Source organism: Lytechinus variegatus, chromosome 17 (genome assembly GCF_018143015.1).
Source record: "Lytechinus variegatus isolate NC3 chromosome 17, Lvar_3.0, whole genome shotgun sequence".
Lineage (NCBI taxonomy): Eukaryota > Metazoa > Echinodermata > Echinoidea > Temnopleuroida > Toxopneustidae > Lytechinus > Lytechinus variegatus.
In genome coordinates this window covers 3,622,688-3,637,054 of record NC_054756.1, presented here as the reverse complement: position 1 = coordinate 3,637,054, position 14,367 = coordinate 3,622,688, and the positions used below count along the sequence as shown (strand labels likewise).

Below are 14,367 nucleotides of genomic sequence, written 5' to 3'. Positions count from 1 at the left end.
TCTATGCCCCCCCCCCACACCCTTTTCTCTCTCTCTCTCTCTGTTCACCTGTGTGACCTGAATGTGGGGGTATACAATGCACCTCGTTGATACGGATTAGTAGATCTCTCGTAATTACAAAAGCACTCGAGTGCACACACTATAAAGGGGTAATTTGGGTTCGATGACTAACTACAATTGATAAGAAATGAAAGAGAGAGAAAAAAAAGACATGTCTCAAGAATTGGTAGTCAGCTCAGATAAATAGATAGGAAGATAGCTACAGAACATGTAAGATGAAAAAGTATGAAAATATTTAGAAAATAAAAATTGCATATGAGCTAAACGAGTGATTTGTGCATCCATAAATCATCAAGATAAAGGCAGCCCCACAACCACACTTCTCGCCACTCTCTCGGCCTCCATCCTCAACTGCCCTCACTCACGTTGTATAAGCACAATTTGTTAGATCATTTAGGCCGAGTTTACACTCAAACGAGGCCTAAATGATATATTATTCCAAATCTGAATAATCATGAAATTTGTTCACATCGAAAGTCGCATCAGAAGTCAATCATACTGTACGATCAATTTCTGTAATTGCGTTAAATTTTTGATGTGGTCATCCTCCCACCTCTCCCACGCACACACACTCACCTTGTTGAAATATAATTCTCATTCTCAACATAAATTTAAAATCACATTCCAATTCTATTTCCTCGACTGCATACCGTCTTCCAAACACAAGGCACAAATCATTCGAAAAACGTTTTATTTCATTTCTTGAAAATGTTTATTTTGAAAGTTTTTTTTCTTCATTTTCTCACTTTTTTAAAGTTACGAGTAACAAAGTCTTGTATCAAATGATTTAGGCTCAAAAATATATTACAAATTTCATTAGGAAAAATCCACCGTTGTAAATAACATACATTTTACAAGCACGTAATTCGTCGCTATCACCATAAGTATCATCACCATGTAAATCCTGTTATCAAATTGTTCATTGAATATAAAAACCGGCCTTTCACTTCTTTTAAATTGGAAGTTGGACAAAAATCCGTCTAAGTGGATGGAAGTCACAAGATATAATAAATGAATAAAATAACTCGTTTACTGCACTAGAATGGTACGCAATATATTTGCACACTGAACATAGTTTGAGGAAATTTGTTGAAAAATGCATGGAGCCGCTCAACATTTTGCCGCAATTGCGAGCTAATTATTAATCAGGCAGTTTATATCCTAATTTTACTTTAAAAGGCATATATCTATGGAAAGCGATTCGCTACGCTTCTCGGGTGAGTAGGCTATGTCTATGTATTTCTACGCAAGCAACTTTTCCCTTGACAATCTGTAAGCTCTTTTTTTCTACAAAATATTTTATTTTTAAAAAAGCTGAGTACGGAATTTTAGAAATAGGTTAGATAGTATCTCTATGTACAAAATAGACAGAAGAAATATATATATAAAACATCTACGAATGTACATGAGCGTTTAATAATAGTCTATGATTTTTTTCCAAATAATCTTTTCTCTTCATACAAAATCTGATTCAATTTGATTTAAAAACCCACGCAATTCCATAATAGTATAACACAACCATCGTGTGTGTAATTAATCTGATATAATGTTAGGTTTTTAACTCAAATCAAACTTTCTATATTTTCTCTCAAATAGTATCTTTTCCTTTTCAAATATCTCTCTTTCAAATTCTTTGCAAAATAATTTTGGAACTATCGGAATTCTGTCAACAACAAAATCGAGCAAACGTAAGTAAGCTGGAATTTCATATCTAAAGCTATTCTATTACATAGTACGCACACTGCCTATGATATACAAATGCATACATAGCTCCACAAAGTACAACATATATTATTATACCTGTACAGTTCCTTTGCATAAATAATATAAATATCAATAATAGGTGTTTCACAACGAATGTATAATCTCGGAATTATTAGAGTGCAGTCCAAATTTGTTCAAATATTCATGGAAAACAAATAGTCGTTAATAATCTGAATTTTTGTCATAGATGCTCTCATGAAATTCGAATTAAACAAAAGTACATTTATTCGAATCGAAGTGAAATATTTCAAACTCCATTGATTACATTAGCACGTGTTATTTAAATCAATGTACAAAAAACCACATTGAATGAGTGAATACCTCGCTTGTTTGATAAAACGCTGCTCTCGCCCCCACAATACACCACGGTTGAATAGCCCGTTTTGTGTACGGAGGGTCGCGAAAGGTCAGATCAATTGCAATAAAACTTGGGACTTGTTCGCGTGCCAAGATTTTACAGCAGTTCAAGGCTTTTTCGTTTTTTACATATAAATAATTTGCTCCGTGAGGTTCAAAAACTTGCAGCAAATGAATGCACTTTTCCATAGCGTAAAATGACTATACGAGCAGTATCTTTCAACGTAAGTACACATTAATGAATGTCTACGGTATTCCTCGATTCTACAATACATTTGTAACATTTTTCACTTGTAAAAGATTATATACAACCATGGAGTATAACTCCTCCAAATGACAACATGAACGACATATTGAATGTTGCAAAAATTGTTCAGTCTACGGTTGTAAGGCATACATACGTCTTTTCTCTATTTTTAGTGGTCCATTACAAATAAAACTCACATGGAAATCGTTGGCAAAATTAGCACGAGCATCGCCATCCTGCAGCAATACTCACGTAGCAAAACATTGGTTGGAATGGGGTTTTAAACCTGATTGTTCTTAAGAAATCGGTGAAAACTTCATTTAAAAAAATCACTTTCGGCAGGAATAATCTGTTCAAGAGTTGTTGAATAAAGTTTTTTTTCCTTTGCAAAATGTTCAGGAAAATATAAATGATGTTTAGCTCTTTAGTTGTATGCTGAAATCATGGATGAAAGCAGCCAATCTGAGTCTATGAGTTCGCTTACCTCTGGAGTGGTGTAGTCTGGAAACTCAAAATGACTTCCATTGCTCCCGACCGAATCCAGCGGGCTAAGATCATCGGGTAATGAACCGAAATTAAAGTTACTAAATTCTGAACCAGTAAGTCCACCTGGGAAGACAACCTCTTCAATTGAAGGTTGGGCACAGTACGATGAACCGGTTGACATGGATGAAACAGATGAGTTAGTAGACATGGATGATTGCTGCGACACATCCGACGAAGCTGGACTTGAACACGTAGTAGAGGTAGCTCCACTGGGCACACCAAATTCATACCGTTGCATCTCGTACGTTTGCTGGATGTTAGCGTAATCCTCGTATAGGCTTTGCTCATTGCAAGGGTCCGTGTTGGAGCCAGTCGGGCTGGCGGGAACTTTAGCGGGCGGCGTGAGCTGGCTGGGCACGAGCTCCACGATCTTGCTCGCCTTCATGCTCTCCCTGAATTTCTTGTCGATGGTAAGTTTGAGTTTGGGGATTTTCTCGATGCGGCCCGATTGCACGATCTGGTGAGGGTGGTGCTGGTCGATGACGATACCGTTCATCTTCGTTGTCTTCGATGATGACTTTGGCTTGCTGGATTTGGGCTTACTGCTAGTGGTTTTGGCAGCTTCTGGCTTCGTGGTAGGCTTGGACTTCTTACGGGGACGGTATTTGTAGTCGGGATACTCGGCCATGTGTAGAAGTCGTAGTCTCTCGGCCTCCTCGACGTACGGAGCTTTCGCTACATCATCAAGGGTCTTCCATCGCCTGCCCAGCCGCTTGGAGATTTCAGCGTTGTGCATGTCAGGGGTAGTTTCCATGATTCGTCTTCTCTCAATTTGTGACCAGACCATGAAGGCATTCATCGGCCTCTTGATGTGACCATTGTTCCCCTTCCAGTTTGTCTGGCAGATATCTTCAGCGATATCGAGGGTTGACTGGCGAAGCTCTTCCGACGAACCGGTAGACGAGCCGCCTGGTGATCCGTGGCCGTTGGGGATCTGCTGTGACTGCATCGTTATAAGTCCATTTGGTGGTAGGTTTTGAGGAACCATCTTGAAATCTGCATTCACCTTCGTGAAGTTAACAGGTGCATGAAAATCAGCAATAGTATAAATCCAAGAAAGGTAGATTCGAACGTTAAATCTACCACTCGACAAGGTAAAAATTTGTCTAAGTTCAGAGTAAAGAATCCGCAAGTGCTGGGTGAGCAGCAAAACAGTGCAAGCGGTGTTCACTCGAGTAGATGCTTCTGAAATTATGCTGATTTCTGAGACACGGTCTCATTTTATACAGAAACACCCACACTCGAACGATTCCGTTGAACGCAGGTGCACTGTGTGTATAATGGGCGGAGCTTAACTCGCGCAGGAGAGTGCATGCCTTGCTCAGAGTGGGCGGAGCTTACCTCGTTTTGCCGTGTGTGACCGTGTGTGTATATGTTGAGTCATAACTCATCACTGAACTACACATAATGAGCACGAAAATATCAAAATTACTGCTTTACAATTCACTTTTCAGAAGAAAATATGTAGGTGTATCTTCAGAAATTCGAATTTTCCATAGCAATGTTTCAAACACCAGCACAACATTTGCTGCATTAACACAGAATAAGGGTGAATTAACTGCTAGGCAGTAATATCTATGGGAACCAGGCAGTCTATGTGGTTCGCATGGCAGTAAATTTTTATACCACCACCGCTCTAAAACTTGATCACTCATAAAACGTTAGGGCTCTCAAAATCGCAGGTGGCGGTTTGGGGGTCGAAATAAACTTTATACTTCACTATTTTTTCTTCTTTTCCGTTCCCCCTTCACTTAAAATTTCACATTTGGCACATTCACCTATAAATCATTTCAGGTGTATATCCGACACGTGTATTTACTCACGTCGCTGTACAGGAATAATATGCATTGCTCAGCATTTCAAATATCAAAATCTAGGTGTCAATAAATATCATTTTCATTCAAGCTATAAGAAATCATACCTTTTCAGCACTCCTAGAAAGAGTTCTATATAGGTATGATTTTTATCGACACGCTGAACAAGATGGGCGCTGATCTGCCGAGCCATAACAAGACATGTCCATGATCATTTCAGACAGCCAGTTCCAATTTTAGGGCGCTCATAATTCGTATGTTATATTCATTATTCACTGTGGATGATATTGATTTACTACCCTATGCCTCTCTCTCTCTCTCTCACACACACTTTTTCTTCTTATGATAAGTGAAATTTCACAATTCTTTGAGAGTACCCGTAACCTAATGTCCATCAGGAATTATCAAGGATTGTGTTTGCTGATTGTACTACCAGTAACTTTTTTTTAGGTGTGTTTTCGACGATATTCACGTTCTTCTTTAAAATATTTTGAAAAATGCCTTGTTCACTTAAATAGGATTTTATAACATAAGATTGTAATAAAGCAAACGATTAATTCTGTTGAAAACGAAATTTTACACGACAGCGGTTCAAATCGTTTCTGATAGCAATATCATGTACTTGCGTGTGACATAGAATGTGCTATCCACCGATTTGTGGTGACTATCAGACAATATTTATACCATAGTTGGACGCTAGCGGGCGTAGTACATGGAAAGTTAGCAGTGCTACCCAGGAAAACGATCTCGAGATCTGCCCAACGACAAGCTGCTTGCTTGCAACCAGTGACCAAGGGTCATTCGGTTCATAATGAATATTCAATGAGTAGGTGTGGTTTAGTTGGCGTCGCAGGCGAGACGCGTGCCAGGCGCTCGCCGCTTTCCATTACGGCAAGGATTACAGGCCCGCGAGAGGGAAAAAAGGAGACAAGTGAAAAAAATCTCGCTCCATCGCTCAAGAGGGATGGATAATAAATTAGGTGCTGTTCCCAAAGGGTGACATCCTCCCTCCTGTGAGTGCCAAGGTGATTTTATATTTTCATCTGCGAATCAAAATGGTCCTTTTTGATTGGCGGAGAACAGTTCGCGTGGCAGGGTCGTGTGTCGGAACTATCAAAATTAACATAAGAAAAAAGGGTAAAATCTATGTTCTATGCCACACCCATCAAGCTGACTGGTATCTTGGCCGAGAACTGCAAAACTTTATCGGGGTTTTTTTGTCACCGGTTGTTATGATCTGACAACATCTAGACCAGTGCACCCATGTTCGTGTGCTCAACAGAACAAGTGTTTATAAAACATAACCAGAAAAATGTCGATGGGATAAAATTCAATATGATTATGAAATAATAAAATGCTGAGTTTAATTTGTGATGGCTTTGTTGAATTAAGTAAGTTTATCACCGTTAAAAGGCTTCACAAATGAGACTTCTCTCATAATGAAATATGTATTTCCAAATGAGTGTAAACTTGATATCTCTCAGTTCATAAGTAAATTGGTTATAATTCGTACTTTATCGATCTACGTCCTGGCCTGTTTAATATCATTATTTTGACATCGTGAGAGGGGGGACATTGTCAAAACAAAAGATATAGTTCGAACTCAAACTGTGCGAGTACAGAATCTTCCATTCTCTCATCGATTTTAGAGCAAATAATACTCTTCTTTGAACAAATGTATGTGTACTTAGTAACAGGGGATAGGCGACAGACGGAAATTAGTTTTTCTCTGTTTGTTACCAAAATGGGAGCCTCTGCAAGAAATGCATATTTTATATCATTTCTTTTGGTGTATTTTTGACCGGGGTCTTGTGAAATTCGAATGATGGGGGTTTTCCGAGCATGCACGAGTGATGTGAAATGAGATGCGTGCTTTTTATTGAAAATATTGAATTGATAATGCATAGTCATTTAGATAGCCTACATCCTTTATCACGATTAGATTAACATTTTTTCCGGGGAATGGGGAGGGGGGTGGCTGGTGGCAAAAGCACAACATGCAGATGAAAAGTTATAGTTCTCCTCCATAATAATCATAATTCATTATTATTTTGAGTATTGATTCACGTAAGATATAGGAGTGAATGTTTTTTAGTTAAACGTCACTTAGTTTTTTTAACACTCAAACCAATGCGGCTTGTTAAAGTTCCTTTGCTAATCTTGATTTATCTTTCTAGCGTTCCGCTCCAATTTTTTCATTAATTTTGAAGTGAAATTAATAGATGGTTGAAACGCAAAGTGGAAATATAATGTGAGTAAAAGTGCAGGTCGACAACTTTCTGAGGTAAAACCAACATACTCTTCACGCCACGCATGCCGGGTGGTGCTAGCGGTACACACTGTCATAACAACCTCGCTCCAACCTGGGATTTGGCCATTTTCCCCCAAGTGAATGTGTTGTGAGGCACAAATCGCAATTAACGCGTAACGCGTTAATGTCGTTAATGAATTAATTACTCTCCCGCGCTAAAAGGCGTTAATATCTTGGTTTCGTAATAAGATACTTGTAAGTTGCGATCCCAGGAGCTTTCTACCGGTTGCTTTCTTTGGTTTAAATTCATCAAAGATAGCGCCATTTTATCTGTGCTGATTTTTTTTTGACGATTGATTATTAATGCTGTCACGAATAGTCTTTATTCGTTTGTGTTAACACGCAACCTCAAAGTGGCATGTCCTTTCGATTTCATGTTTGTACCAACCGTTGCTTGAGGATTAAACCACAGGGAGACGTGATCATAGGCCTAACAGCTGCCCGCTCAGTCTACGGACGGAACGCCTAAATAATAATAGGCAAAATATTTGTTATTGCATTTCATAACTGGTTGAAACTTTTTCGTAGAAAGCAAACTTTTATTTTAGCCATTCATCATTTGTTCTATCTTCCTCAACCTTTCTAGTTCGAAAGTTTGATTCTCGCTATTCCGGCGATCAAACATCAATGAAACTTACTTCATTTCAGTCATGTGGTGGCGCTATTTCATGTTGACTATTGAAGGCTGTGCTCGACAACTTGCAGTTTTCGAGATTTTTTCCCTTTATTGCTGTGCTCAATCGAGAGCACGGCCGTACGCATTTGTTTTCCTGGGGGAAATTTTTCGAATAAACTCAGAAGTGAGGGGGCGAAGCGACCGAGCTTTGTCATGGGGATACTCTTACATATTTTAAAGTAAACTTTAAGGATTTTCTGCACCCTCTTGGTGAAAATATTTTGTGAGAATTATAAGTTTAGAAAAATGTAAGTTTAAAAAAAATTCGGGAGGGGGTCACTGCCCCTGCCCCCCCCAACGTACTGCCAAGACCACGAGGCCTGTTTATTGGCACATTATTTGCTGCATAAATGTATATACAAATTTGCTATTCGACAAGCTTGCCAGAGGCTTACTGGACATAGCAACGTGTCATGTTTTTTTTTTTGCAAACTAGATTTGAATTGCTGTACTTTTATTCAAAGAGATTAAAAGGAATCCCTGGCTCAGTGTTTACTCATTTTGCAAGAGGAAGCATCTACGAATATGAACTCTTACTTGGCAATCACTCAAGATCAGTGATCTAAATAACCCGAACTGAAGAGAGACAAAGAAAAGATAAAACCTTTCGGAATGGCTTTATTGTCTTTTCTTTTTTTCTCTCTCTCTTCGGTTGATCCATTGATTCTTGATCTTCTTTATCATCCCACCCCGCTCCATCTCTTCCTCTTCTTCTTCTTCTTCTTTTTTTTTACATTCCTCATATTTTTTAATTGCGTTTAGTAATGATTTCTATACAGCACCAACAACGCAGCAAACTTAACATGCTTAAGGCGAATCTATAGCAAATACAGAGAATAATGTACACATCATAACCAAGAATAATAATTAGATTCTGTAAAATAGTCAAGAGGATGAAATTTCGCTTACTAGAAGTAATAAAAAGAAAGTGTGAGTCTTGACGATGCAACCTAAATGCGGCCAGATTAACTTTTAATTCACATAGCAGGTTGTTAGAAGAAAGTGCAATTCAAGTCGTTTTGTAACAAAGAATCAACGGCTCCTCAAACATGTCAAACCAAATTCTGCTGATATCATCACTAATTATTTCTGAACCCTATAAACTTGACAAAAATACTATTTGGACAATGATTGAATTTCATCGTTCATCAGTCAACAGATAAACTAACTGAATGGAAATTAATCTAAACAGAGGTTGGGTATGTTGGGAAGAAGGTGCTTTGGGAGGGGATGGGGTAATGACTGGATAGGAGAAAGAGAGGAGAAGGATCACAGCAAAAACGGTGGTGTTAACCGGTGTACATAGAGGACCACACCAGTTATTTTACACCGTTGTTAAATTGGTGGTGTTAGTTTTACACCTATAGGTGTTATTACGACACCTATGGTTGTTACATTTACACTCTTTGGTGTTATGTTCAATCTCTAGGGTGTAATTTTAACACCTCAGGGTGTGGTCCTCTATTAACACCAATTGGTGTCAGTATTAACACCACAGTTTTTACAGTGATGGAGAGATGGAGAAAGGAAGGGGGAACAGTTATTATAGTGAAGAAAAAATAATGTAAAGAAACAACAAAGAGTGAGAATAGAAATATAGTAAATGGGAAAGAGAGAGAGAGAGAGAAAGAAAGAAAGAAAGAGAGGAAAAGAAGGGGGGGGGGGTAATTCATCGAAAAGGGGGAAGCGGTGGTTCTATGCGAGTATACCGATGGGAACATCGTCATTGACCCCCGGAGCGCCGGGGCAATCTAACGCTGATGGGTCCGCAAATCAGCTCCCAATGAAATTTTATGGTTATGAGCCGAGATAAAATTGATGACACACGTACGCCTGAGATGGCCGGTGCTACCGAGGCTCTACTCCCTCTCACAAACCGGCTGCACCAAGAATTCACTGGCAAGTGACAGGGCTAACCCGTGAGAAAAAAATGGTTCACCCGTCGCCAAAATAGATATTTGTGTTTGTTAAATTAGTATATATCTAATCATTTTGGTCCAGATTTCTTTCTTCTCTTCTTCCTCCTCATCTTCCTCCCTCTACACCTCCCTCTCCCTTCTGGCTTTCTCTGTATATTCTTCTTCTCCTCCCCCTCCTACTCCTCCTCCTTCTTCTTCTTCTTCTTCTCCCCTTTCTTCTTCTCCTCCTTCTCCTTTTTCTTCTTCTTTCTCCTCCTCTTCTCATCATTATTCTCCCATTTTGATCTACCACTCTTACGCCTTTCTTTTCCTCACATGAACTCTCTTTCTCCTGGTCGTCAAATTTCTTCCAAATCTCACCAAGCAAACATTTTTCACTTCATTTATTTCACCTTCATGTGTAAAAACAATAAACACATATATTTTCAAATTAATGTGTACAATATAATATTGGGAATCGATACATAAGGTGTGAACCCCTTCAGAAGCAAAGCGCTATCAGCAGGGGCCAAAAACAAGCATAAGATACAACAGAAAATAATTGCATAAACCAGGAAAGCAATGGTATGTAAAACTTAAACAATAAGTGTTACATGTACATTATAGGACAATAAAACATTATTAAACAAACAATAAATAAGTTAAACAATCAAAACGTTAAAAATTAATTCATTTTGAAATTACAACTTCATAACTTGATTATCAGATTGTGTAAATCCCTTATGCTTGTACACAATTATTGTTCAAACTTATCATTTCTTTTTAAATCATAACTGCTCCACAAACAAATCAATAACGTTTTACCATTTCTCACGAAAATCCCAACATGCCTTTTATTTGATCATTATGGGATATCATTAAAGGTTGACATGTTAAACGTGATCTCAGAAAAACACCGAGCATTCTAAAATTTCACGTCTTTCTACCTGCATGCGCTTCTAACAGCTGGTCTAAGTTTGTAATGAATCAAATTATTCCTCTGTTTTGTCTAATCGTGGGAATATTTTTACGACATCTAGATCATATCAATCTCACATATTCCACTTTCCCATGGCATATAGCATAGACCAGGCACGACTAACAGATTGATTCTCCCCCCATCTGTCTCCCCTGCTCACAGACATTCAAAGGTCTCTTTACAATAGACACAAAACGCAAGAACTTCTGAAAGATTTTGTAAGGTTCTATTCAACATTTCCCTTTTTCCCTCAAGGTTTTGTTTGCGCAGCACGGGGTCTGATAATGCCACTATTATGGCATACGACAAAGGTCACGCCAAAGGGCGCGCGCCACGCGACCTCAATATTTGCATGATAATAGGAAAATTTGCATAACAATAGCGACTCTTGTGACTTGGAGATTTGTATGGATTCGGTCGCATGCTGTGACTCTCTGCTTCAGATTTGCTACTCTCATTCTTTCTCTCATTCCCCCTCTATCAATGGACCTACTACGCTCTACCATTTAGCTTTACCATGTTAACCAATGTTTACCACGATCTATATATTTCTCCGCTTCCTCTCTTTTCATTCTCTCTTTTGGTTCTCCTATCCTCGCCCGGTTGTTTTCACCTCTCTCTCATCCCCTCTCTCCATTTCACTTTACCCTTATTCTTCCCGACACACTCCCTTCTTTCACTCTTCCGTCTCTGTCTCCTTCTCTCGTCGTCTCTTCCTCTCTCACACACACACACACACTCTCTCTCTCTGATGTGGTTTATTTCCAACTCTACCATCAGTTCGTCCACTCACCACATGGTCTACTTTCGTTTAGTCTAATGCCATTCCGCCTAAGAACCAGTTGGTCCAATAGCCATTTAGTGCATCTACCATTTTGTTCTAAATGGACTAAATGTTAAATTGTGCAAAATAAATGAAAATGAAATGAATAACCAACTGGTTATGAGACGAAATGGTCATAAATGAAATGGTGATTAGACGACGTGATGATTTGGACCAAAAATGGTTGTTAGACGAAATGTTGATGGACGGAATGACATTAGATGAAATGAAAGTATGCCATGTGGTGAGTGGACGAGTTGGCAGTAGACGAAATGGCAATTTACCTTTGATGTCATGGACCTTTCCAATCTCACCATCACTCAATCCCTCCCCCCCCCCCCTCTCTTTCATGTCTTTCTTTTCCCTTGCAATTTTTCTCCTTACGCCATTTCCACATTATTATGCACCTTTCTTCTCATTTAAATCCTATACAACATTTTAACTTAATGCTATAGCACAAAGGGCATTTTCTTTCTATCTAAAATTTGCGAAAGATTAGAGACACTTCAAAAAAATAGAATCTTGATATAACTAATCAAAAAAATATATCTGATTCTTAGAGTGGATATAAAGTCAATATTTGTACGGATTGCGCATTTAATTTTTAGTTTTCATGCAATATGCGATTTGATAGACATGGGTATTCTTTGAAATGACCATGTTTTTTTTCATATATATAATTTCGTTATTACTTCACCTCTATGTGATTTATTTTCATTGCAAAATTTCGTTTATCGTACTTCTTCGATTTTATAAGTCATTTGCCTTATTTTTGTGCTATTCATATTGTAACTGAATCTTCATTGTTATTGTTGTTTTTTATTGTTATGTTATTTTTATGCATTTTCTCTACTTTTGTTTATCATCAAATAATTTGTTTATATATGTTGTTTCATATGATTTTTACCTTTGCACGGACTCACAGAAGAACAGCCAGTAGGCTGAAGTGGGTATGCCGTGATTAAATAAATAAATGAAATGAAATGAAATGTACATCAGAAGTCGGTCTTTCGAATGGGCTCCCGACATGATATCTATATATAATACACCGGATGATTGGCCGAGTGTTCAGGGACGTCTGATTAAACACTGAAAACTGCAAGTCCTGGGTTCGATTCCCTGCAAAGCAAATAATGAGCACGGCACGGCAAGACATTGGTTAACACACATGTGCGCGAAAGGGAGAGAAAAGTGTTTTGTTATAACAGATAAAAATACATATTAAATTTTTTTGTTATATGTTTTCTTGTTATATGGTTGATATTATATGGTTGATATTTGATATTTCATTACCTCTTTATGTTTTACACTTAATGATTACCAGTTATCTGTTATTTTCTTTCTATTTCATTTATTGATTTGTTGTTTATACGTCATGTTTAAACTGTAAAGCGCTTAGAAACTGTATTGTATTAAGCGCTATAAAAGCTCCATATTATTATTATTAAAAGAATATGAAATAAAAGAGTTTAAAAATCAATGGAAATAATAGATTTGGAGTAAATTTGAGGAATTTGTTTTATATACATTAATATTGGTTTATATTTACTGATTTTGGAGTGAGCCTCGGGAATAACTTAATTTCTCTCGTTATATATTTTTTTTATCTATTCATATTTCATTGATTTCGATTCGGGAAACGTTCGCACGGGGATTTAACAATCAACAAGATTAAACAATCACAGTCGTACACCGCGTATTTACTAATTAATCATGAGATTTGATTCGCATTTTAATCCATCGAAATTTACCCTTTCGCCCGCATGATAAGAGGCGGACCGTTACTAGAATTAAACAAAATGGTATAGCTTCGCAAACAAGAGCTGTCTGTCCCTGATTTTGTCGGGCAAGTGACGGGTAGGAGAGGGGAAGAGAGTCGCACGATTGTCATTTCTCACGAAGCTTATGAATTATAATTACGAAGATGAAGCTAATTAGCCTATAACGGTCATTAATATGTCCTGACACGAGTGAGCAGCTAGATAAATAATTAAATCGATTTAGGCGGGCAAAGCGGTCGATGGCATATATCGATGCAAAATTAGTTACCAATACAATAAAGCGCTGCTTTGAAATTAATGAATGACATTGAAAGCCATCACTAAATAAGCAGCAGAGATTTTAAACGTAACCATCTATGATTAATAATCAATCAGAGTATTCTTGCAAGCACTATCGCACCTGAAGAGCCCAACTGACGGAATTTGATATTTTTCTTCCCTTGTTCATTACAATTTTAGGTTTTTGGTGAGCAGTGTTTTGTTTATTGTATATCTGTAAACAAAAAAAGAATATTGGCATCTAGTAGAGATGGTTGAATTTGATAATTCTGATAACATTCATACCATGAAAGAAATTGAAAATTTAAAGGGTCTGTATGATATCTGTGATAAACAACAACTTGTGAAACGCACATGCATGCTGTTTATGGTGTAGCGAGAATTAAACAAGTTTTATAATCGTTCTCTCATTTGAAAGAAAAAATGAGTAAAGCCACTGCTAACTTTAAAAAAAGAGAATAGCCTAAATGATTCGTGCAATTTTCAGGAGAATGGAATAGTGTATTGAGCTACAAAAGCTCAAACTCGATTCATTCTTTGGAAAATACTTCATCCAATAAATTAAGGTGAAACTGTTATTAATCCTGAACGTAATGGTTCGCGTGCCGATTCTTTTCTTACAAATCCCATTTAAATGAACTTGTTTTCGAAAATAACTCCCCTCTCTCTCCCTCTCTCCCCTTATCTTTATCACCCTCCCCCTCTCTCTCCCTCTCTCTTGCCCCCCCCGCTTCCCTTCCAATCCCACCCCTCTCTCTTTTCTTTACAGACCTATCAAAACATGACGAGTCATAAATTTCTACCTTTTGCGTTCTTATTTTCTGGCAGAAAT

At 37.8% G+C, this 14,367-nt stretch overlaps 1 protein-coding gene across 1 annotated transcript; it reads right to left on the bottom strand.

The window, feature by feature from the left end:
- Positions 1-1,160: 1,160 nt before the first annotated feature.
- On the bottom strand, positions 1,161-4,179 carry LOC121430637 (transcription factor SOX-4-like). Its single transcript, XM_041627955.1, has one exon. It carries the CDS (start codon positions 3,960-3,962, stop codon positions 2,853-2,855), a length of 1,110 nt encoding a protein of 369 aa, XP_041483889.1. The 5' UTR covers positions 3,963-4,179; the 3' UTR covers positions 1,161-2,852.
- Positions 4,180-14,367: the final 10,188 nt, after the last annotated feature.

What these genes read in the sequence shown, in the direction of transcription:
- LOC121430637 (XM_041627955.1), bottom strand. Translation starts at nt 3,962, where the DNA reads ATGGTTCCTCAAAACCTACCACCAAATGGACTTATAACGATGCAGTCA.